The 23145-nt window shown below is 40.7% G+C and overlaps 1 protein-coding gene across 3 annotated transcripts; it reads right to left on the bottom strand.

The window, feature by feature from the left end:
- Window positions 1–309: 309 nt before the first annotated feature.
- On the bottom strand, window positions 310–22432 carry trim33 (tripartite motif containing 33). Of its 3 annotated transcripts, XM_029833725.1 has the most exons (21): window positions 21852–22432; window positions 17623–17741; window positions 16730–16883; window positions 16277–16409; window positions 15307–15423; window positions 14885–14999; window positions 13387–13533; window positions 12357–12474; window positions 11330–11613; window positions 10967–11161; window positions 10180–10236; window positions 9713–9913; window positions 9464–9593; window positions 9103–9166; window positions 8634–8781; window positions 7764–8161; window positions 7503–7614; window positions 6996–7070; window positions 6257–6409; window positions 3139–3189; window positions 310–1443 (listed from the first exon to the last, which is right to left on the bottom strand). In XM_029833725.1, the coding sequence occupies exons 1-21, from the start codon at window positions 22396–22398 to the stop codon at window positions 1222–1224; spliced, it is 3540 nt and encodes a 1179-aa protein (XP_029689585.1). In that variant the 5' UTR covers window positions 22399–22432; the 3' UTR covers window positions 310–1221. The 3 variants fall into 3 exon arrangements, with proteins under 3 accessions (XP_029689585.1, XP_029689586.1, XP_011619761.2); XM_029833726.1 differs by lacking the exon at window positions 3139–3189; XM_011621459.2 differs by lacking the exon at window positions 10180–10236.
- Between the last annotated feature and the right edge of the window lie 713 nt (window positions 22433–23145).

The following is a 23145-nucleotide window of genomic DNA, read 5'->3' as shown; positions in this document are numbered from 1 at the left end:
TTCAATAAAACTACAAGTATCAGTAATGTTTGGAAAGGAATCCAAGGGAAACATAAGATATACATTTATTTTACGTGACTCTACCTGTACAATATATGTCCCTAATAATGAACCACTCTCCAGGTACTTTCGATACTTGAATGTTGCTTTCACCTTTACCCTGCAGCCAACTGAATAATTTGATGAATAGGATTAATTTAACAGCCAGAGCCGAGTTATCCCGTCTGTCCTTCAAAGATGGGGACACAGAAAAACAGCGGTCCTGTTCTCCCATATGTCTCAATGAAACGTTTCATTGCACTGATTTACTACATAAAGCTTTTATTATATTTTAATAAAAATACACTCAGGACTAAAATGAAAAATAAACCATATAAGTTAGTTTTGTTTTGTTTTTTTACTTAAAATGTGGTCTGGTTTATAATACTTTAAAAAAAGAAAGTTTATGAGTTGACGGGGACACGTCTCCGGAGTGTCTTGTAGTGTGCAGGTGACTGTCAGCAGGCCTGTGTTGATCCCGCACGTCTGTTGACACTCAGGCTCGCAGACGATCCAAACTGAACACTTTTTTCCAAGCATAGACAAATATGTGAACGCTGTTTTCAACACATGTACAATTATCAAACCGTAACACATTTTTCCCTCTGTGTAAACTGTACAGGACTACTCTTACAATCATAAATCTACTCCTCACCACAACATTTCTTAGATGCAGTTTAAGAACAGGTTTTATTGATCACACACCTGAACATCTATACTGTAGAATTACCTTCAGCTGGGTAGACTCTTATTTACATAATTCTTCCACAAAGAGATACAAATACTTGATAGATTTTGTCAAAGGAGAGCTATAAATACACTGGAGATAGAATTCGGCATTTTTCTGAAAGCAAGTCACGAATGTCCAGATTAAAACTGCAGTACAGAAAATAAGACTAAGTAACGCAAATCAAGTCCAAAGTTGCCCAGGTGACCTTTCATACCGCCGTGTCCGTGTTGTCACGTGGGAATGCAGCTTATCATATTTTCGGTCCTCAATGCTTCTGAGAAAAGACAAATGTTGAAATGGTCGACAGTTCTTCTGTCAAAGGCAAAGATGAGAGCAACCAGCAAGTTTGTTCAGGAAATCACCCTCCTCCATTATTGCCACCAAAGGAGGAGGGGCGTGAGATGAGAGAAAGACAGTTCATCCCTTCCCTTTGTTTTCCGTGAGGCTCGTTTTCACTTGATGTGCATAAGTTTTTCTTCTGTTTTTAAGCGTTTGCGTCTGGGCTGTATGAACTCTTCTTCGGAGTCGTCCGTGTCCTCTTCCTTTTCTTTTGTGTTGGGAGTCTCCTCCATTTCAGCCAACTCGGGGAATTCCTCTCCGGGGAAGATCTGCTGCAGCTTCTCTTCGAAGTATATGCCGACTGCTTGCCCGAACACCGCCATCTCTGATCCCGCCTGTGGGAGGAGAGGAGCAGGAATGTGGAGATGACAGGAGGGAGGTGGGATGGATGGGTTGAAGCAGGAAGAGAAAGAAATTGAGATCAATTAGACAGAGTTAATACTGGCTGTGCTTGGTTAAACCTTCAGCAGAGACATCCTGCCACCCCATCCCACTGCGGCTCAATGAGGCATGCCTGACATTTAGAGCGAAATCAACACACCCTACATCAAAAACAAGCCCAGAATTTAAAAAGCCTAAGTGTGCCTATGTATGTAAATGTGTGTGTGTGTGTGTGTGTGTGTTCACTGCATGGTCACATCTGCTTTGCCGTTCATCTGATTAAAGGCCTGTTTACACGACAATGAAAATAGCCGAAAACAGCACGAATTGGTTGCGTTTGCGCCATTCGTTCACACGAGAACGGTGCCCGGAGTGCCTGAATCTGGTTCCAGAAACCAGGTTCCAGAGCCAGAACTCTGAAAACACTGTCGTTTGTCTGTGTGAACGGGGAGCACCGTATTCAGTGCATCACTCCTTCAGCGCATCGCCAACTACTGGACTGGCGAGCGCTTTCAGCCAGAATCGTGGATCCCTGGGAATCTGCATCGGTCTGACACCGTCTCCGTTTGAACACAGAGAGCTTTTGGAAAGGCAAAGGAAAACCTTTCCCCTTTGTAGTGACAATGTTGTCGTGTAAACGTGGCCTAGGCTGTGGTGGTAATAAAGGTGACTTCACCAAAGCTCTCAGACATCCACACAATAAGACACAATAGGGAAGTGATGGGAACTTGACAAATGTGTCATCTCAAAGTCACAGAATAGACATCAAACATGCACCACTTTAGCTGTTTAAAACGCTCTTACTACGGTCCTAATGTTGACTTAATGAAAGCATTTAAGTCCAGCATTGACTTTGGTCTCTTTGAACAACAGAATTTTATAAATGATACACACAAATAATAGTGCAAGTGATTTAAATCCAACAGCATCACGCACTCTGAGGAGTTAACAGCACCTGACGTAAAAGGACTTAAAGTAGATACAATTTCATGGAAAAGCAGCATTTAGTGATGCTTTGAAATCAGCACATTTATCTGTGGAAACAGTTCACTCACACCGGGATCTGAGATTGCAGGATTAAAACACAACAGCCGTGCACACAGTGAATAACGCTTAAACTGAAAAAGAAGTGAATGCGGTTATACAGGAAATGAAAAAACCCCGCAGTAGGTTTGAGTCTATGAAAACATCTCAATATTGTCATCGTCATTCAGACTTGTGACTCTACTGGATTTCCCTCCTCTCAGACCACCTTTCTGTAAATGTCCAAAAGACCGTCTCATCAAGGTAGCTCTAGAAAAACCTGCAATTAACCGGACAGCAGAAACGTAAGGAAAATGATGTTGAGACAGAGGACAAACCCTGATACAGAGCTTTGCTTGGTTCCATACCGACCTTGAAACATACTTCCATCTACACGGACAGATAATCACATTGTGAAATTAGAGCTACTGTAACAGTCAGTTAAAAACAAGGTGTCAAACACTGCAGACAGACAAACATCCTTATCACCAATTATAAGACTGAAGGAATATAATAAGCAGTCATAGCAAGTGTAACGCTCGTGTGTCTGTCAGTCTAACTCTGTAAGACATAAAGAGCCTCAGTGGAAGGGACAGGACATCTGTGCTCTGTTAGAAGCATCTTACCTGAGTATTTAGCTTTTTCTCCTCATCATAAACCTGGATTATTCGAGACATCTAAAAAGGGGCAATAACAGTAGTGAAGCAGCGGGGAGAAGAGAAGAGTTGACAGCACAGACAGGTAAAAAAAATAACAGATGAGGAATCTGTTAACAGCTGACTGTGCTCAGGCCTGCCAGGTGTGGATCAGCCGCTCCATGGTGCAAAAATTAACAGCAAGTCAAGGCCGCGCTCCATCTCAAGGATGTAGAGCCAAATCTCACAAGTACATGGACAAATTAACTTCAATGTTAGCTCCAAGTAAAAGCTGTCACTTGACAATCACATGGAAAAAACAGTCCCTAATTTAACAGTCACATTTCTAATTAGACTTAAGAAGGATCAGCTTAATGAGGAGCTAACAGCAAAACTACAAGGTGGTGAGAACATGATTAAAGCCTATAATCTGTTTCATTTAATGGACTTAAATAAAGGTTGTTTTTTTTAATTTTTAACATTTTATAATATATTTAGTAGTTAACAATGGATTATTTTGTATAGATTACAAAAAAATGATCCCTTTCTCATCCCTCTCTCTCAAGGTTATTCATTGTTACTATGGAATGGTGGTATCACGCACATCATTTTATGTATTAAAAATTATTTTAAATGCACAGATGCTGTGGTTAGCTGTCATTTGGTGTTACCAAGTCAATTATTTAATCAAATGGCAACCAAATCATAGAACAAACTGTATGCTCAGCACTTTCTCTGTGATCCGTTTTAACATTTGCAATAGCACATACGATACCTCCATAGAGCATTCACCTCATATATGCAGAACTGTGACCATCTGTCACTCTCACAGTACAATTACTGCGAGTATTAATGCTGCCATTTGAATTTTTTGCTATTCTCTATATAATGTTATGTGATGTAATGTTGTATAACGTCTAATTTATATTCCGTCTCTTAATGGCGAACATACTCATTTACAACTGTGCATCGTGTACATTGTGTGCTGCCCTCTGTACCTTCTGCTGCTTTAACACAGGACATTTCCCTGCTCAATCAATAAAGATTTAGCTCATCTCTTATCAGTCTGCCAGCAGAGGTCACAGGTAAATACAAAATAAGCACTTGACTCTTCAGCTCACTGGTGTCAGACCAAAACAGAAAAGGTTTAAAATCCCATTAAGAGACACACAAGGTTTTACTTTCATGTCTTAAATGCTTTTACCACGGATCGAAGATTTTTAGCTGAATTATCATTTGCGTCAAATCCATCACTGGAGCTTTCTATGGGCAACGCCTGAACGTTCTCGTTGTAACTACCACCCAGTTGCAATCTTATAGACACTAACATGAAAAATAGATACCAATATTAATAAATGTTCACCAGCTTGCTTACATATTTTCATGTAATTGTCAGCTTGTTCATTCGAACACATCAGTTTATCCCTGGCTGCTATCAGAAGGGTTTTATCAGATCACAATTCATCCTCAAGCTTTTACCACTTTCATTTGTATCCTGGCTGTCTTTTTAAAGTACTGTTATGTGGCCTTGGCCAATCAAATAACTTTATATTGGTTTTTAGTGGTGTCTGTATCTGGCGTGTGATAAAGTCCATTAGTTTCTGACCAACTGTGTTAATCTTTTAGTCTTCACAACAGGTTATTCCTATTCTGTATTGATTTGCGGTTTGATATTATTGTCAAGATCTTCTCAATTCATGTTGAGCTGACTGCACCTTCATCCCAGATCCAGCGTGCAGACATATCTAAATATGTTTTTATCCTAACAGACTCATAATATATTCAGTTTAAATAGATTGCAATTGATGTTATTTAAATAAAAGCCTCATTAAGGGTAAAAAGAGTTTGATTACTTATTTCTAGTCATGTATTTGGGTGCCACATCACCTGAAAATTAATTTCTAACTAAAGGTTCTCTAACAATCTTGCGGGATTGCTCTCGCACCATCCATCTCAAGTGAGGTCCTTGCTTGCTGTTAATTTCATACCATGCATAGCGATGTTTTTCCTGGAATAGCCACAGACTTTACGGTCAGTATAGACCAAAGACATTGTTTACCCCTTGAAGAAGCTGCCTGTGGTATCGGAAGGTACAATACAAAAAGAATGTGCACCATGTGAAAAATGAAACGAGTGAACACAATTTACAATCAAAAGCATTGTGTCTTTAAGTGACATTTATCATTGTAATGCAGAAATATCAGGTTTCAGAAACTCTGAGGAAGTAGCCAGCAGGAAGAGGGCACAGTGTCACCTGTACTTCCTTCAGCAGGCAGTATTAGTAGTCAGGTAGTCAGAATTACATTATTGGCATGCTTTAAGCTGAAAGCATCACTTACCACTATTTTAGCGCAATGCTGTGTATTCATAAAAGGTTAGACTTATTGGTTTGCCTTATCCGACCCTATTTATCAAAATCATACTTTAATAATAAAGATTTTTGTTTTTACTTTCAAAGCTACATCAGAGTCTTGCAGTGGGTACCTGCTGGAAAGCTGTGAAGAGTCAAATGTCAGGCTAGGTGATGGGTGAGGAAAAGATTTTTCTATTTCAAAATAAAACTAAATGGAAAAAGGCCCATTTTCTTCCATATATATCATCATAACCAAGATGCAATGTCTTAAAACATCTTCATTTCTTAAAAAATCTTAATTTTGGTGGTTAATTATTTCAAATCAACAGAAACGTCCAAAGAGGCGCTTTTCTGCTGTGGTGGGCAGGTAATAGATACAGGCTTATATATGATATATGAAGCCTGACTCTGAAGATGTGCAAGTTAAAATGAAGCACTTTGATGAGAGTAACCGTACTGTAGTCACTCTATGATAGGTCAGAGGTGGGATCATGGTTTAAAATACTAACAGCTGGTGCAGATTTCCAAAACCGGACCTGTGCAGGACTCTTTGTGCTAAACTAGCTTTAAAATGGCCAAATAGCATTTTGAACAGACAATACAGTCTGGCATGTTTTCTTGAGACCACATTCTCTTTTGGGTTAAAAAATGACCCTGGTCTCCAGGTGGTGGTAACTGTTTTGTCAGTCTAACCTTTGTCAGTAAACACAAGCAGAAACTATGCTTTGAAGCAGGATTCAGACTCATGCTACTCACCTCGTTGTATTTTGCACAGTTTTTGATGATTAAGCGCATATCAGACACAAACTCCTGGGTGGATTTATAATACTGTGAACTTTGCAACTGTAGCCTCTTCTTCACCTTCTTCAGGTCCATGGGCTTCTTGATAATCTTGTAGTAGTTTGGGACCTGATGAACAAATAATGGGGTGACCAATGGGGTTCAATCCAACTTTATGTAAAACAAGTCAATTTGGGGGGGGGGGGGGGAATCTAAAACAAGTATGGATGTGTACAGAATCAATACACATGTTCCAGACATGTCTGAGACTGGGCTTTCCCTTTCATGTGGGGAACAAACTGCTGCTAAACACCCCCAACATTGTCACTGGATTTACCACATCAAGTGGGAGATGATCAGATACATATTTAAGGGGGTCTACTAGGAAATTTTAGATTATTTGGTTGCATTCCTAATGTTTGTTTACATGGAGGCAGGTAATACATTACTATAAACATGCATTTATGTCTGGCATTGTGAATTCTGAGATTTTAAACTCTGTATTTTATACCATTAACAGTGTACGTCTGGTATTTGGGGAAACTGGGTGGGGGGTGAACAGGGGGAGGAGGAGAGAAAATCTCTGTTCTACTGGACTGATGATCAACTGTAAATTAAATTGTAAAAACTGAATTTTTCACTTAAAATTTAGAATGAAATAAAACGTGGCAACTTGCCCCCCCCAAAAAGAATCACGGTATTGTGAACTACTTACTGAACTGGGAACAGGTTTCCTGAATCCCACGCTGAGCTCATGACAGAAAACATAAAGCAGCAGCCGTTCGCATCTCTGCCAACAGAAAGCAAATACAATTATCCGTCTCATACCGAGACATGGAGACACCTTTGAGTGGAACTATTTTCAGCTGTCTAATTTCAGTCTCGAAACCTCCAACAATCCACATAAATTGTAAATATCCTCTGTGTGGCCTCACAGTTCAGAATCCAGTTCAAACAAGCATAATTAGGTTATTCCCCTTTAATGCCCCCCCTGCTGTAGATGTAGGTTATCTGAATGGTCTACTGCTCAAGGGCAATGCCCACTGAATGAACAGGCAAATCTGCTCACTAATTACAACCCAGATGGTAGAATCCTACAATGGTTAACATTGGTTACTGCAAACGCCACAGAGATTTCAGGAGACAGGAATTCCATGTTTTCATGGGTTTCAATTATTTTGGCATGCACTTAGAACAATGTAAAAAGAAAATCTGTACTAACCCTCTGGTCCTCAGCACTCAGACTCTGCTCTGTACTGGTTTTCCTGCTCTCCTCGCAGTACTTGATCTCAGGAGTCTCAAGGCTACGGCAGAACGTGCAGAGAAATTCTCCCCTAAGATGAGAGATTCATTCATTCATTAAACCTTTTTTCCTAAAGCTTTGCTTCAACTGGATGATCAAATGTTGCAAAAATCAGGAGCTAGACATTTAGATTATAGGTATGCCTTCTGCTGTTGAAGCAGTTAGGTTTAGGAAACTTACTTTGGAAAGATTTTAATGGTAGGTACGTGGCATTTCATGTGGAACACCTTGGGACAGCGGTCACAGCACAATAGATCCCCCCCATTGATACAGACAGCACACCAGTCTTCATTGGGGTCATCGTCTTTCCCAGCACAGTTTTCTCTTTCCCCTTCTCCTTTGGTTTCTGTCCCCATTTGTAAGTTTCCATTAATCAGAGTCTTGGCCGTGCCGCTGCTGTTCTCAGAGCATGCGCTAGCAGTGGTAGAAGAAGAGCTGGCAGCAGTGGAGTCATTTGTATTAGCACATGGAGCCTCGGGCTGATGTTCCGTTTTGATGGTTTCCCCTGAAGCCTTGGCATCGTGGCCTGGAGATACAATTCCGACTACAGGATGGGGGCTGTTTTCTGGACTGCTCATCTAAAATTTTTTTTTTTTTTTAAAAAGCACACACAAACGTATAAGTCCTCCGCTCAAGTCAACTATAACTTCAGTTACTTCACAAAAAAACTACCTTGACTGTACATTTACTATGCTGCGTTGTTTCAGGGGATCCACAAGTACCGATTGATGAAAAATAGAAATTGGGGAAATAATCTATGGCATTAAAAACAGGTTGTTTCCACAGAATGCGGAACAACATGGTCAAGAGGTTTTGATTGGCGTCATTGACGGCACGTAGGAAAGGTTTTTCCGTGCATTTTCCAATGACAGGGTTGACCTGGTTAACCTCAGCAGATAAAAATGCCATAGACAACAAAGTAATAACGTGGTGTCTGTTCATTTGGCAGAGCAATAATATCAAATAATGAACTATTGAGTAGCTCTAAAAACTTGTGTTTCATAAATACGGTAATAAAATCTATTGCTTTGATGGCGGTCAGGATCCTACCATGCAGGCACTACGAGAATCTGCGCTCCGTTCTGTCTTCAGAGAAGTTGGACAGCTGTAGTTGTCTTCTGTACCGGGCTCCTGCTTAACCTTCACCTGCTCCACTGCAGCACTACTTGATGCATTAACTCTACCTGCAGAGCTACAACTTATAATACACACAGACACAAAGAAAGAACAATAAACCACACAGAACATTTAATTCCATCCATTTAAGGCCTATAACAAGATATACCGCTTTTACACTGGAATTTGCGTGTCGATGGGGGTTTTTGTTTAACATGGATTGACCCACATTTCAGCATTTTCAGACACCGGCGTCCCTTCACTGACCTCTTTCACGTATGGGTATGAATCATATATTTGATCAAATGTGCATTTTGATGCACTGTGATGCTATATTTATGAACCCTGATCAACCTCAAGCATCCCAACCATTTTATTAAAATTAAGTGATATATTTTCTTACCTGCCTCTGCTGCCTGTACTAGACGTGCTAGAAGGCCTTGCTGGTGTTTGTGCATTTGATGGACCTAAAGAAAAAATATATTGGTAATGTTATGAAGCATTAGTGAGTAAATCCAGACAGTCTCCCTTCTCTGAAGTGGAATATTTATACTACATTTAGCACAGTATATTATAGTGTAGCTCCATTTTTGACTCACACCATTGTGTGTGTGAGTCAAAAATAATAGATTTTATGTTAGGGGCTATTATATTTTATTTCTTTTCCTCACATAAATTCAACAACATGCCGCTATCTTGTTATATATCAGTGAAATGGTGGTGTTAATGCAGTCGAGCGTCTGTTTTCCAAAATATGTGTTTACCTGAAGATCCAGACTGTGTCGACAGCCCAGGTGAGGAGTTGATGTCAAGGGGGACAAAAGGCTGCTGTGTGCTGGCTGTGATGTAGCGCGACAGAAGATTTGAAAAGCTGCTTGTACCCGCATCTTCCAACTGGTGACGCAAAAACATGTGGAAGAGTTATAGCAGAGTGTCCCTCGAACATCGCAAATGATCTTTGCAAACTCTCATACTCGTATACAGAAGACAAACGTATATTTAATGCTGCGCACCTGAATGGGTGGAATGTCAGGGAGGCAGGGCAGGTTCTCGGGATTGGTCACGGAGGGGATGAGCTCGATTGGACTGATAATGGGGCTGGCTGGGCTGCGGTGAGCATGAGCGCCAGCCATACTGGCGCTAGTAGGACTTGTAGGGTTGGCGTTATGTAGGGATGCCACTGGGAAGGGACCTGCGTGCCCTGGATTGGAATGCTGCACAGAAAGAGAGTAAATGGTGGTTGAATAAATACAAAGAACAATTGTTGGCAGGAAGTATGGAGAAATAATTAGAGGGGGGGGAAAACTATTTAAAAAAGAAAAAAAAGAAAATGTGAATGTGCAGGATCAATCGACTAATTGCGTTCTATCAACTAATCAACCAAGTTGCTAAAACAACATGGTTGCATGTTCATGCATTTGGAAACCAACACATGCTGCACAAGACACAAAAATGACAAAGTAAGAAAAATGTGCCAAACCCCTGATTGCAGTAAGAAACGAAACCTTTGGTGGCTCATCTCAGATTCTATAGACATCTGGACACAAAGAAAGGGTGCTAGATATAGTGGTGGTATCTTATACGTTCTCCTATAGGTATGCAGGAAAGGTGTAGGTTCATACTATAGACATAATTAATCAGAAACTGGTAATTAATCCCTTTTGCATGTGACTAAAGCAGACAAGAAAAAGTCACAAGAAACATTTTCATCCCTGCATGATATGTTATTTTTCCACATGTCCTATGATAAATTCATCTTTTGGCTTTAGAATTATACAGTGAATACCGGTAGTTTAAAAAAAGTAAGCCGTCACTCGTATGAGCAACATTACAATATGAAATAGTTCCTTATTTCAATATTATGTTACAAGGCAAAAGCGTACACTCACAAGTAATGTTCCAACAAAGTACTGCCATAATCACAGAAATGATTTCTAAAAACATTCCAACACATTTATTGATGTACAGAGGTAAACACAAAAAAAGTTAAAGGTTTTCTATGTTTTCTATATATAGTCCCAGAGCATAGCATCATGTCCCAATCCAGGGATCATTTTTAATTATACTAATTAATTACCACCAATCATAATAACTGAGGAATTCTGTCACCTCTATCTGCTACTATGAATCATCTCATTTATCTTGTGTTATGGTTACAATACCAACGTTTAAGGTAATGGGTTATGTTCCGTCTAATTATCCTTTAGGAACTGCATTTGCGGTGTGTGACACACAAATACATGTCGTTGACCATTACTAGTACTAACCGGTCTCTGCAATTGAGGCTGCATCATGGGGGGATACGGCTGCCCATTAAGTCTCGGCTGTGCTGTGGGTAATCTACCCTGCTGGGAACCAGGTAGCCGCATGTGATGAGGTGATGGGTACATGCCAGGTCCAGGCCCACCATTCATACCTACAGGTCCTCTTTGTGGCTGCGGCATACTGATGAGCCTTGGTGGCTGGTGAAAAAATAATTGGGATGTAACAGACAGTATATGTGTGCATAAATGTATTACTTTCCTAATCTACAAATATGTAAAAGATACTGACATTTCCAAACTGGTAGATAAAATGTTGCAATGCATATGAAGTAACGATGACACCTTTTTAAGTGAAAGTTTGTGTACCTGCTGCTGGACCATGGCTGGGCCAGGCTGCCTGGGGTGTTGCTGGGACAACTGGGAGGCGATGCGCATCTGCTGCTGGATCTGCTGCTGGTGCTGTTGTTGGTGGTGATGTTGACGTTTCTGGGCATATGCTGCCTGCTGCATGTGCTGCAGCCGGAGCTGCGCCAGGTTTATCTGTCCTGGGTGTCTGCCAGGGTGGCTTTGGCTTGGTGAAATGGGTGATCCACCTACCATCACATCAGGTGGTTGTACAGGAGGCGGGGGCTTTTCAACGACCAAGTTACCTGCAGTAATGAAAGTTGAGTAAAGAGAAGAAGGCATTTTGAGTATGAGGAAGATGCCTCACTCTGGGGTTAGCTGTCATAAATTACCGTATTTCCCAGACTATAAGTCCCACTTTTTTTCCATAGGTTGGCTTGTCCCGCAACTTATACTCTGGAGTGACTTATACATATACGTGTGCGTCTCTGTATGGATTTGTAGATGTTACAGACACTAACTCATTCATCAAGAAACATCGAGTCCTTCAACTTAAATGAATGATTATCTTATAAACAGATTGGTCTAAAAAAATTTAAAAACGACGTTTTGCACCAATAAATACCTCTGGGTCTTGATGAGAACTAAGAGCACTGAAATAGCTGTATGTTTCTGCAGAGGTTTTGGCATTTTTAGAAAAAAGTAATGAAAGTAGTGCATGTCCACATCTTTGAGGATGGCCAGAAAAATGTAAAACCATGTCCAATAACAAACCAAATTAATTCTGGCAAATATTTACTTATGCAATAAGCTGATGTGCTTAGTTTGGATAAATACCAAAGTTCAAAAACTTTATCAGTCAAACTGAGTTTGTGCGTCAGCAATTTCATTCGTGTTTCTCGTCTTCTTGACCGCTTTATCCCTTTCAGGGTCACGGGGAGGGTGCACATAGGGGCAAAGGCAGGGTACACCCCTGGAAGAGTTGCCTCAAAATTGTTCAATAAACAATTGCAAACATTTTTGAGATTTTAAATTTGAAGTGCCTCACCTAGATTGGAAACATTTTTGGCCCAGAATGTTGGATCACAGTAGAAGTGCACAACGCCATTGGCCTGAGGCACCGGCTCCAACCTGGCCTTGAAAAGCTTGTGAAGCTGGTACAAAATCTTGAGGAAAAACAGACAAAAAACGCAAGTATACTTATAACAATATCACAGTATAGAACCTCAGTATTTACTGCCAATTAGGTGCATTTTCATGGCTGATTTTACACGTGTCTACAATAATGAAAACAACACTATGAGAAGATATATAAGCCAAGAAACTGTATACCGGTACTTGTGATTTATGTAGAAACAATTATATGAGATCAAAAAACAACAAAGTAACCTAACTGTAAGTGCGCTTACATGCACCCAACGCAACCGAAGTCAGTTGTAGCTTGATTACCGGTATATAAAATCATGTGAACGTCTTAGTTTGACTTTAATCTGACCAGTCCAGTTGTTGCCAGACTACCACTCCCACAGACAGCTCGGTGGTGAGTCAAGTTATGAGAGCATGTGGACAGTGAGCTGGCCCATGCGATCTGCACGTGCACTACATTTTGATTATGGTTCGCTGACCTGGAAGCAAAAGCTTCACAAACAACAAATGGTAGTAACAAAGTATGGCAAAGCATTATTGGAAGGACACAGAGACCACTGCCTTGCTTAAGTATCTGAGAGAACTCAATATTTTAAAGTTTATAGACGGGCAAAAACACAAAATGGGGATTTATTTTAAAAAGTTGCAGAGTGACTGACAGTATATTCCCGAGCCCGCTGCACTCTAGTTTCCCGTGTGCACCACCACTAATCCAGCCACTGCAAACTGCTTTGTAGACAGAAAGTCCGATAAATTATCCAGGTCACTCAAGCAACAAGTGTAGTCTGATTTTGAGGCACAATTCAAAGCCGGATCATGTCTATTGTGAGTGAATACACAAAGCTTGTAACTGACCGTGTAATTGGACTGATCACTGTAAAGTCAGGTTTGTTTACAACATGATTGAAATGTGGTGCATGTGATAGACTTACCAGCCTCTTACTGTAGAGCAGTGCTGTGCTACTTCCATTTGTGATGGCCCAGTTACAGAAAGTGAGCACATGGTGAATTTGTTGCGCGAGCTGGGCGGTATCCTTGTGCTGAGCCATGAGCTTCAAACCGCGCTCTTTGGTCACACTCTGTACACAAAAATGTAAATGGTTCTGGTTTAAGAAAGTGGTTTAGGAAAAGGGATCATTTGCGGGTGATCCACCCTGGGATTCAGTTTTAAAGCGGACATATTTTTATTGTGTAACTCTAAGTCAATCACACTTTCAGGATACCAATTCTTTCCTGTTAAACAGCAATAATGGATTTTTTTTTCACCTGCTGTGGTGAAAATGGGACAAACAGCAGGTGATGGGTGAGTCCATTAGCAAGACAACACCTATTAAGAAATGGATTTTCAGGTGGCCACAGATCAATTCCCTCTCAAAGTTTTCTGACTAATCCTTTGCTTTCAAATTATTGCTGGTAGCATTAGGTGATATCTAGAGCCCATAAGATGCTCAGAGTTCAGCTCCAGAATGACCATACATGCAGAAACCAAAACCGTTTATTGTCTCACAGGGACAAGAACCCGGAGGAGATACCAGGAGACAGGTCCACAGGACAGCAGCAGAGGAACTATTTGCTCCTTTGTGGAAAAACATGAGAAGAAATGCCAGAGCCCTATAAAATGACCTCTTGCAGATCACTCATGAAAATGCTTCTGCATTAACATCAGAAACTGACTCCGTGGTGGTGGCGCAAGGGCCTGATATCCTCCAGTAGAGCCTTGCACCACAGAAGTGAAGCCAGATTGAAATTTGCCATCGAACACCAACAAGCCTGTTGGCACTCTGTTCTCATCAAAGATAAAGGAATATTTATAATGTGCATGTGCCTGATGTGAGACTCTGGAGACACGGTGGAGAACATGTTGATGTCATTTGGCTGCTCCATATCTTAGCCAGCATTGACCTGCTATTTGGTACCAGGATGAGATCCTCAGAACCACTTTCACAGCATCTGTTTATGCAATGGGCCTATGGTTCCTTCCATTACATAACGTTTAACCTCATCTGGCTAGAGAATGTGCGCAGCTCATGGGTGAAGGCGTTGCTGCTTATTGCTGGCCTGAATAGACCTAAACCCAACTGTGCATCTTTAGGACATGATGTAATGTTATAGAGATCCACCAAAGTGTCACACCCAAGACGGTCCTGAAGCTGACTGATTCCCTAATCCAGGCCTGGGAGGGGACACCCCAGGAAACCATCTGTCAACCCATCATTAGCGTGCTCAGACACAGTAGAGAGTGTGTAGAGGTGCGAGGTGGTCATACACACGACTAAACTACAAGAGGGAATTCACAGAAGCTGGGATAGCCTGATCAAAATATTAGCAGTGTACTGAAGATCGATTCAGAATCAGTCTCAAAATCGTAATGCTTAAAAAAAATAAAATAAAATCAGCCCTTAAAATGGAAATTCATTAATATCCTCTCACCTCCAACTGCTGCAGTAAGGCCTTTCCTTTCTTGTTGATCTCATTAATTAGAGTAAATATTGCAACTTTAATGTCATGTTCCACCTTTTTATTTATCTCATTCAGCTCTTTCAACCTGGATGAGAAGAGAATTAGGAAGACACATGTCAAAAAGTACTGTTGACAGCAGAAGCATAAATATGCAGCACTGATGGTGCTGTTCTCCTCTCCATCAGATCATATGATGGCAGACTGACCATTCAAGAAAGTCGCTTTCATGACTAATACATGGTGAGGGTCTGAGTAGCACCAGCTATGTTATTAACTAATTAATATGTGACTACACCATAGGAAAGTGCAAATGTACAGTATAGTACTTTGGTATAATCATTTTAGAATTTAAAAGCATCATTTAAAAGTATCCAGATGTTGAAGATATTTACCGATTTTGCACCTGGGAGACACTAAAATGAACGTAGTTCTTCTTTTCCTGTAATTTGGCCACAGTAGTTTCAATAATGCCTTTGTGATTCTGGAATGCCTCTTCTAGAAACTGGTACCTAGGAGAGCATGGATGAAATAATGAAAAAAAAAAAAAAACAACAGCAAAATGACCTGTTTGTCAATAACATTTGGAACATCACTTGTTGATTTTGCCATTTTAGTAAGATTTCAGCTGTTGTTTTGGGGAAAAAAAGCCAATATAGACCAGTTTGGACTAAAGGTTGGAGTCGTAAATTAGTTAATAGAATAAAATTTGCAGTTATACAATCATTATAAGGGTGGCTTCATTATTTAACATGTAGGGACGTAGGGACTGACAGATGGACGGACAGCCAGCCAACCAGATATATGTCTCAATACATCTCCCGTTTCACCCAGCGGTAGCAAGTTACTACTGTTAAACCAACTAGGCTTTACAGAATCAGAATTTTTTTGACTGGTCACGCCCCAGCAATAAACCTCAATGATATCTAGAGGAATCTCAAGTTTGGGCAGAGACAAGTTCAAACATAAACACCACAAATATATTAGAAACACATTTAAGAGGATGAGACATGTCTAATTTGCTGTGGTTGTTTAAAGCAAAAACAATCTGGTCTCATTGGTTTAAATGCATGTTTAACATCATCGTCACATACAATAATTTTTTTTCCCAATTTGTCTGTGCAGCAGAACATCTTTGGAGACCGATAAAGCAGTGATCTTTAACCTATGCAACGGGAGCATCTGGGAAAGGTTTCGAAATGATGGTGACATCTTTGATTGGATAGGTGAATTGAGGCATTCAGGCCAATCATAAAAATTGAAAACTGTGAAATATCGCGCGATCCGAAAGTGTGAAATATCGTCCGATTCGATAGCGCCGATCCATCCGGCGAAAAGCCTGTTTACGACATCATTGTTAACAACCTGTGCTCTTTGTGCTCCAACAGCTGACAGTCTCTACAGGTCAGCGTGTCACAGGTTTCACAGAAAAGCTTCAGTGGCTCCTGCTTGTGAATGGGACAGAAAACAGGTCGCTGCCCTGATGCACCAACAGATTCTAGACACAAGAGAAAAGTATGTTTAGTGGTTGAGGAGAAACACTGCAGCGGCAAACTGATCATATTAACAAAAAATAGAGACTGCTACACTACCAAATTGGAAATGTCTGGTTGGAGTTTCAGGATATACAGTATATAGAGTCAAACGTATCCCCTCAGCAATACAATTCTGCCCTAGTGTTACCATAGCAACAGCCCACCAGCAGCAGCACTACTATTATCAAATTCGCTGTGCCTCGACTTGTGTTTTCCCGGTAAAAATCTGGTCATTTTAACTTCTGTATGAGACATTCCCCATGACGGGGGTCAATCATCTCACCAGGGGCAGCATTTGCATCCTCCTTCGTGTGGATCTTGTGGTCCTTTGTGATTTTCACCCTCTGGTGGGCCTCCACGCAGGTCTTGCACAACCATTCTCCACACTCCACACAAAACCCTATGGTTCCTGCATTGTCTTCACAACTTGTGCAGACCTTGCAGAGATCAAAAACATTTCAATAAATCATCCTGCAAACAGTATTGATGTGATTATGTTGGATGGAGCACAGAAAACAGGTAAAGACATTTTTTGCTGCTTAAAATAATACTAACATATTTAAGGCAATCGCCAGCCACAATCATGGTAAATCTTTTTTTATGTTTAAGGAGAAGTCCTAACAATTTTTGCATTGTTGCAAGGAAAGATGGAATTCTTCCCCCACTTTCATTCTCAAAAACCCTGTAGGACAGGTACACACTTTTTTAAAAATATTCCTGACAAGACACGCCTGTAAAACCTCCTGGCCTTCAACCAAGAGTGCAACTTTCTGTTTCTAAAATAAATGATCCGTATATAAGGGTGTCTGTTATCACAGGTGACATTTCTGAATTCATGAAGCCCGTAATTGAGTCAAAAAGACATTCTGATCACAGTTGTCTACCTTATCTAGGCTCAAAAATAGCAAATCTATTTAAAATGTGTTGAGGACGAATCAAGTGAGACCTGCATTATCATAATATCAGTATTATAGTATTAACCCAGTATTTTACTATGCTAATAAAAGCAGGTCCATATCTAAACAGACCTGAACTAAAGCAAAAATGTTTCATCTTTGTTCTATTCAAGAATTAAACATTAAAACAACCTGACAGTCAAGCTGAAACCTGAAAAAACGGAATTAAAGCAAGATGAAAGTTGATATTCTTGTATGCTAGCCAAACGCTCTGGGGTACCTGTGCAGCTTTTTCATCAGACGTGCTGGTGGCTTCTGTGGTATCTTTCACAAAGTAGTTGTCAATAATGTCAGTCTGTTTGTAGTCCTGGTGGCAAATCGTACAGCGCATTACATTTACTAGGAGGAAGAAAAAGAAAGATAGAGACATTATGGAAGAGATTAAGACAAACAGATAACATAATGACGCCCAGATCACATTTTTTTCGCCCCAGAGTACAAGTGGTTTAATTCTGAGTACCTGCTGAAAACAAAAGCCCAACCAATACTTTGGCAACGCGGTAAAAAAAACAAATCCAAGTTTTCCCTGGTGATTTTTTAATCATTATTATTGGAACAATGAACAGGCCTATGCATCACTATTGAGCCATACTTATAACACCACCTAGAGTGACAGGAAGTTAACCTGATTGAAGTACTTGTACTCTTGGAAAAAAAACACGCAGTGAAGTAGCAGTAATTCAATTGTTTTGGAATGGCCACTGAGACAGCAGACATTTTAACGGTGGAAACGTCAAAGGTGCGTGCAAGCTCCCCACGCAATTCAATCAAAACAACGCTATCGAAACAATGTTTGTCATGTTGGAGACACATTTTTCCTTTCAACCGCGTAAAATCCCCATCTTGCAGACATTGTTGTAGCACTGATTTGTGCTCCACTTTCAAATATTTCAAAAATTGCTCTCCGGATCATGCCGAATTTTCAAATGCAGTTTCCTAGCTTACCAACCACCAGCTCTCAGCTCAGCTCATTGCCACCTACATTCCCTGAACGGTACACCCACTCATAGAAGTATACTGTACTAGAAGCCTCATTACCATTCAACATGCACCATAGACGCTTCATGACAGGAGTAGCACTAGCCAGAGTTTTTCTATGTGCCCACTCTCCGCAAATGTGTAGTATTTACAACTTGTACACACGGACAACGTAAAGTTACTGTTGTGATACATCGGTGATCCGGATCTATTAATGCGATTCTGTTCCCTTAAAAATTAGGCGAACGACTTGGATATCCAATCATTTCATTGAATTGGAGAAATCCCTACTTTCTACTGATGGCACGACTTTGATTTGTTCTTTATTGCTGGTTTGCTGAAATAATAAAATAATCATGAAGTGAAAAAGTGTATTCCAGCACAGTAATACTGAATGGTGGAGTAAGATTTAGAATGATCACTAATAGTCACTCATCTAGTCATTAAACTCCAGACCAAGTTCATCATGTTCAGGATGGATAGAGATGGAAATATTTTTAAATCAACAAATCATCAACTAAAATGTCCTTATTTATGCTCCCATATGTGCATATATGTGAAAGCAGTGGGCAAAGAGACCGAACTGAATAATTAAAGTACGGTAGTAAAAAAATATGGTAAATGCGTTATTAAAAATTCCGGTAACAAAGGGATAGGTTATACCTCGGGAGATCTAGTCTTCCAAGATTTAATTTTGTCTTTCTTAATAGGTCTAATAAAGGAAGTCAATCAAATCAACAAACAATGGAGACTATTCTGTTTAACTGCTGCTTGCTTCCTTAATGGAATTAGTTCAATTTTTGTGATTATCAAAACCCCAATGTAAGCACTAAAGCAGATTACGCTGCCTTTGGAAAAAAAAATAAGTATAATACTGTGCATGAGAGCAGATATATCATTCAATTAGCACAGTAATATGTCACATCTCCAACTGGGGTAAAACCAGTGTGAACCAGTTTGAGCCAGACTAGGCCAGCTTGAGCAGCACACAGCCGGTTTGTGTGAGCTCAAGCTGCACAAGCCCCAAGCGATTGAGAGCAGCTGAGCTGGAACCGCACTGAGGACAGCGCACAACCCATAATTCACACAACAGATGTGCCACTTGAGCAGCATACGTATTTACACCTATAGCTGCTCTACTGCAAATAAACACAATCGTGGGGTGAAGATTAAATCAACTCAGCCAATAAAAATGGGAAAAATAGATCCAAGGGGACATAATTGGATGAGCACCATTACATGTCAACAACAGTCTGTTTATCGGCAGCAACATGGTCGTCACAAAGTACGTTTAGAGCTCACTTAAGAGCGCTGCAAGTTCATTGATTCATATAAAGTAACAATCTTATGATGTAATATTGTAGGCATAATAGTCCACCATATTTTTCCTAATTGCACAATTCAAATTACTTTTAATTAGAGAAATCAACATCAACAAGAAATAGCAAATTATACATAAAAAGCGAGAGAGGCTCTTTTTTTAAATAAATACATTTTTAGAGTGATGGAGAACTCAATTATCATTTAGTGCTGTAATGAATGTGCACTGATATTAAGGTGTGGCAAGCACTGATTGCATTTTTATAAATTCCAAAATCAGACTGATTCATATTAAGCATGCCGTTGATGGTGCAGAACCCCACCTATCAAATGGACATGCTATTATGCCAGATGTCTACCAGATATTGAAGCGACATTTAAAGTAATTTGTCCCCTCTCTCCCTCCCGATGGTCGTGTCTCCAATGCAGGGTGGAACCTCTCAGTGACATCACCAGTTTTGACTGTAATTTTATCCAGGCTATCCACCAAAAGTAAAAAAACAAAACAACAAACAAATAGAACAATGAGGAAGGTGGTAAAGAGAATGTTTCCTATAGGTCTGTGAAGTGTGCAGTTACAGAGTTTTTGTTCCAACCTAATGCTGTAAGCTGCATTTGTACACACCAGTGTGTTAATAAATATTAAGTAAACAGCACGTGTTGTGTTAAGGTACTTATTAAATACAAAACAACACAGGAAGTCGCTGTGTTTCTGGTTAATGTGTATATGGCAGCGAATGCTATGAAGGAACGATATCTCATAGGCTAATGCTCCTCTTCGGCTGGGCTCCATATTACATTGCGCTCTAGGTACAGCCAATTGGCGCCGAGTAAACCTCAAGCCCCGCCCGGGATCTTTTCGGGCCCAATACAAGTATCCCTACCCTGGAGCAGGGACTCATTTAGGCCCAATAAAGGTTTCTGTAACTGGCCATTTGTGGAAGGTTCCTGCAGTGGAGACTTGCACCGACAGCCCCAACCCTGTAAAATTACCCAGGGGTTCCTACAGTGGAAACATGCCTGTACTAGGTTTGGTGGCTGGTACTGAATATTCGTGTGTGGCCCTGTGTGTGTAGGATGAATCTGGTCAGCATCTAATATACTTCCCACTGTGTCCTCGAAAATGTCAACTTTGAGAAACACTCAAACCTGGGGAAAGTGGCTTTGTGGGGTTATAATAATTTAAGAAGTGTGATTTTGGTCTGTTTGACCTCATAAAGGCAGACAAGAATGCTGCATGATAAGATCAGCTTTCTTAAATGATTTTGTCCCGAGGTCATGTTGTGGTTGTGGAGCGTGCGCACATGCTTTACCTAGTCGAACTCCAATTAAATACATACATCCCGGAGTTAGGTGGACTAATGTGTTTACATGCACTTCAGTTGTCGCTAAAGTAGGTTTGAGGCAAGTGGAGGATAAGCACCTTTTTGAGTCTATTTAGAATCATTGAAAAGTAAACAGTTTTTAATAAAGTTTAAAAAAAAAAGAGCATATTCCACAGATAAAGTAAAGTGGGCCCCCAGGGCCTCAGACCAGACTTCTTTGCACTGTGATGGGTCAGAACCAACCGCTACACCTCTGGATTGGGCTTTACCCGCAAATGTATCTCATCTGGTTTGAATCCGGAAAAAAACTCGATTTGAGTATTCACTTCCGTCATTTTGTGGTTTTAAATCTCACCCTACTTTTAACTCTTATACACGCGTCACCTTTAACCTTACTGTGTATAAAATCCCAAAAGTGCCCCCCTCTGAGACGCAATTAAAGGGGGTGGTGGGACACATTTTTAAGGACCCCATTTGTGCCTAAGTCTTCAATTAAACCACAGGTCCCAACAATCATTTAGTTAGATTAAACATATAGCAAAACCAAGTAGGAATTGACAAATATGTGCGACAGCTACACTACGACTCAGGAACCATCGCCGATTCAACATCATGACCCATAATGGCAGCACTCCTTTGTTTATGACACCTGTTTACACCGATTACGGTGAAAGAAGGTGTAAACAGGTTACCCGATTGTTGGTAAATATTAGTGTCTAACAAGGTTAGTGGATTGGTTTGTCAAAATCGAGTAGTAGTTTCTGGAGGACCGTTCCTGAAATGCAGGCGGCCGTGGAGCCGCTGATGGACCGACAGAAGAACTCACCGATGTGTGTATCAGGTTGTCCGTGTGCTCCTTGCACCTGGACGCTTATTTGCCTCTCTGGTTGCGGGATGCATTTGAGGCAAAACGAATGTAGACAGGGCAGAAGTTTTGGTTCACAGTCTCGGCTCTGCAGACTTTGTTTACACACGGCGCACACATCCAGCAAATTAATGGGAGCGGATGCCGGTGTGGCTGTGGGCGCCGCGGGAGGAGAGGACGTGCCAGTGCTGTGTCCACTAACGGGAGCATCTCCAGCGGATTCAGCGTTGGTGTTGCTGTTGGATCCAGCAGGGCTAGCCGTGTTGCTCGTACTGTTGGCTCCCACTCCCGCGCCAGCCGATCCGCCGCTAGCGTCCCCTGCGTCGCTGGAGGGTGTCGGTGCCTGGGTAATATTAGGCTCGCTTTCCTCGCCACTCGTGGTGTTTCCTTCTATGACTATGACCGCATTTTCGTCATTTGTCTCTGCTTGCTCGTTATCTTGCGCTGAAGGCACTGGTTCCGAATTACTGGACGTTTCCATGTCCTCCCCGTCTTTGTTAGCCGCCATCTTCCTTCCTCTTTGAACCGCTGTTCGACGTCCTGCGTCATCCAAAGCGCGTTCACGTGATCTTACGTCATGACGCAAGGCTTCTTTTTTTTTAAAGGTCTCATGTTATGAAAGACACGCTGTTCTGTCTCTGGTGTGCACAATCTATATAATTATGTTATTGTAGCGTCATTTTTCGAAGTATCTGATTTGTGTAATTTTGTAATAGTTATGCATCTTGTCAAAAAACACCTGCTTGTCATCAGAGGTGCATCTACTTAACAACTCTTGTTTGACTCTTAGAAGGTGCGTCTCCATGTAATCTCCAAAGTAATTTTTAGTGCACCCAAATCTTGCTTCTGCTTTCATTGATGCCAAGCACCTTTAATGTTTTCTTATCTTTTTAAAATAAAACCTAAAGAACACCGCCAATAAAAACAAGATTATGAGAGGACTGGGCATATAAGGGGAGATACAATAACTTTGTGACACCAGTAAAAAAGGTTTTTTTGTTTTGATTATGCCATAATAATCCACCAATAGAGATACATTAGATAAGGCTACGTGAACAAAAAGAGGCATGAGCACTCAGACCCATGTTTTAAGGTGTAAGGAACAAAAAGCATAAATTTTTGGTACTGACGTGGAATTTTAGCCCGTCTTCATGATAAGAAAAATCACTGAGTCCAATTGAGCACAAAAGTTGAAAAGAATTAAGTCCAAAACTATTCCTATAGACAGCAATGGTGCAGCAGAGGAAAAACATGA

The sequence above is a fragment of the Takifugu rubripes genome, chromosome 3, assembly GCF_901000725.2.
Source record: "Takifugu rubripes chromosome 3, fTakRub1.2, whole genome shotgun sequence".
Lineage (NCBI taxonomy): Eukaryota > Metazoa > Chordata > Actinopteri > Tetraodontiformes > Tetraodontidae > Takifugu > Takifugu rubripes.
Note: the sequence above shows the minus strand (reverse complement) of the source record. Positions and strands in the feature narration are given on the sequence as shown.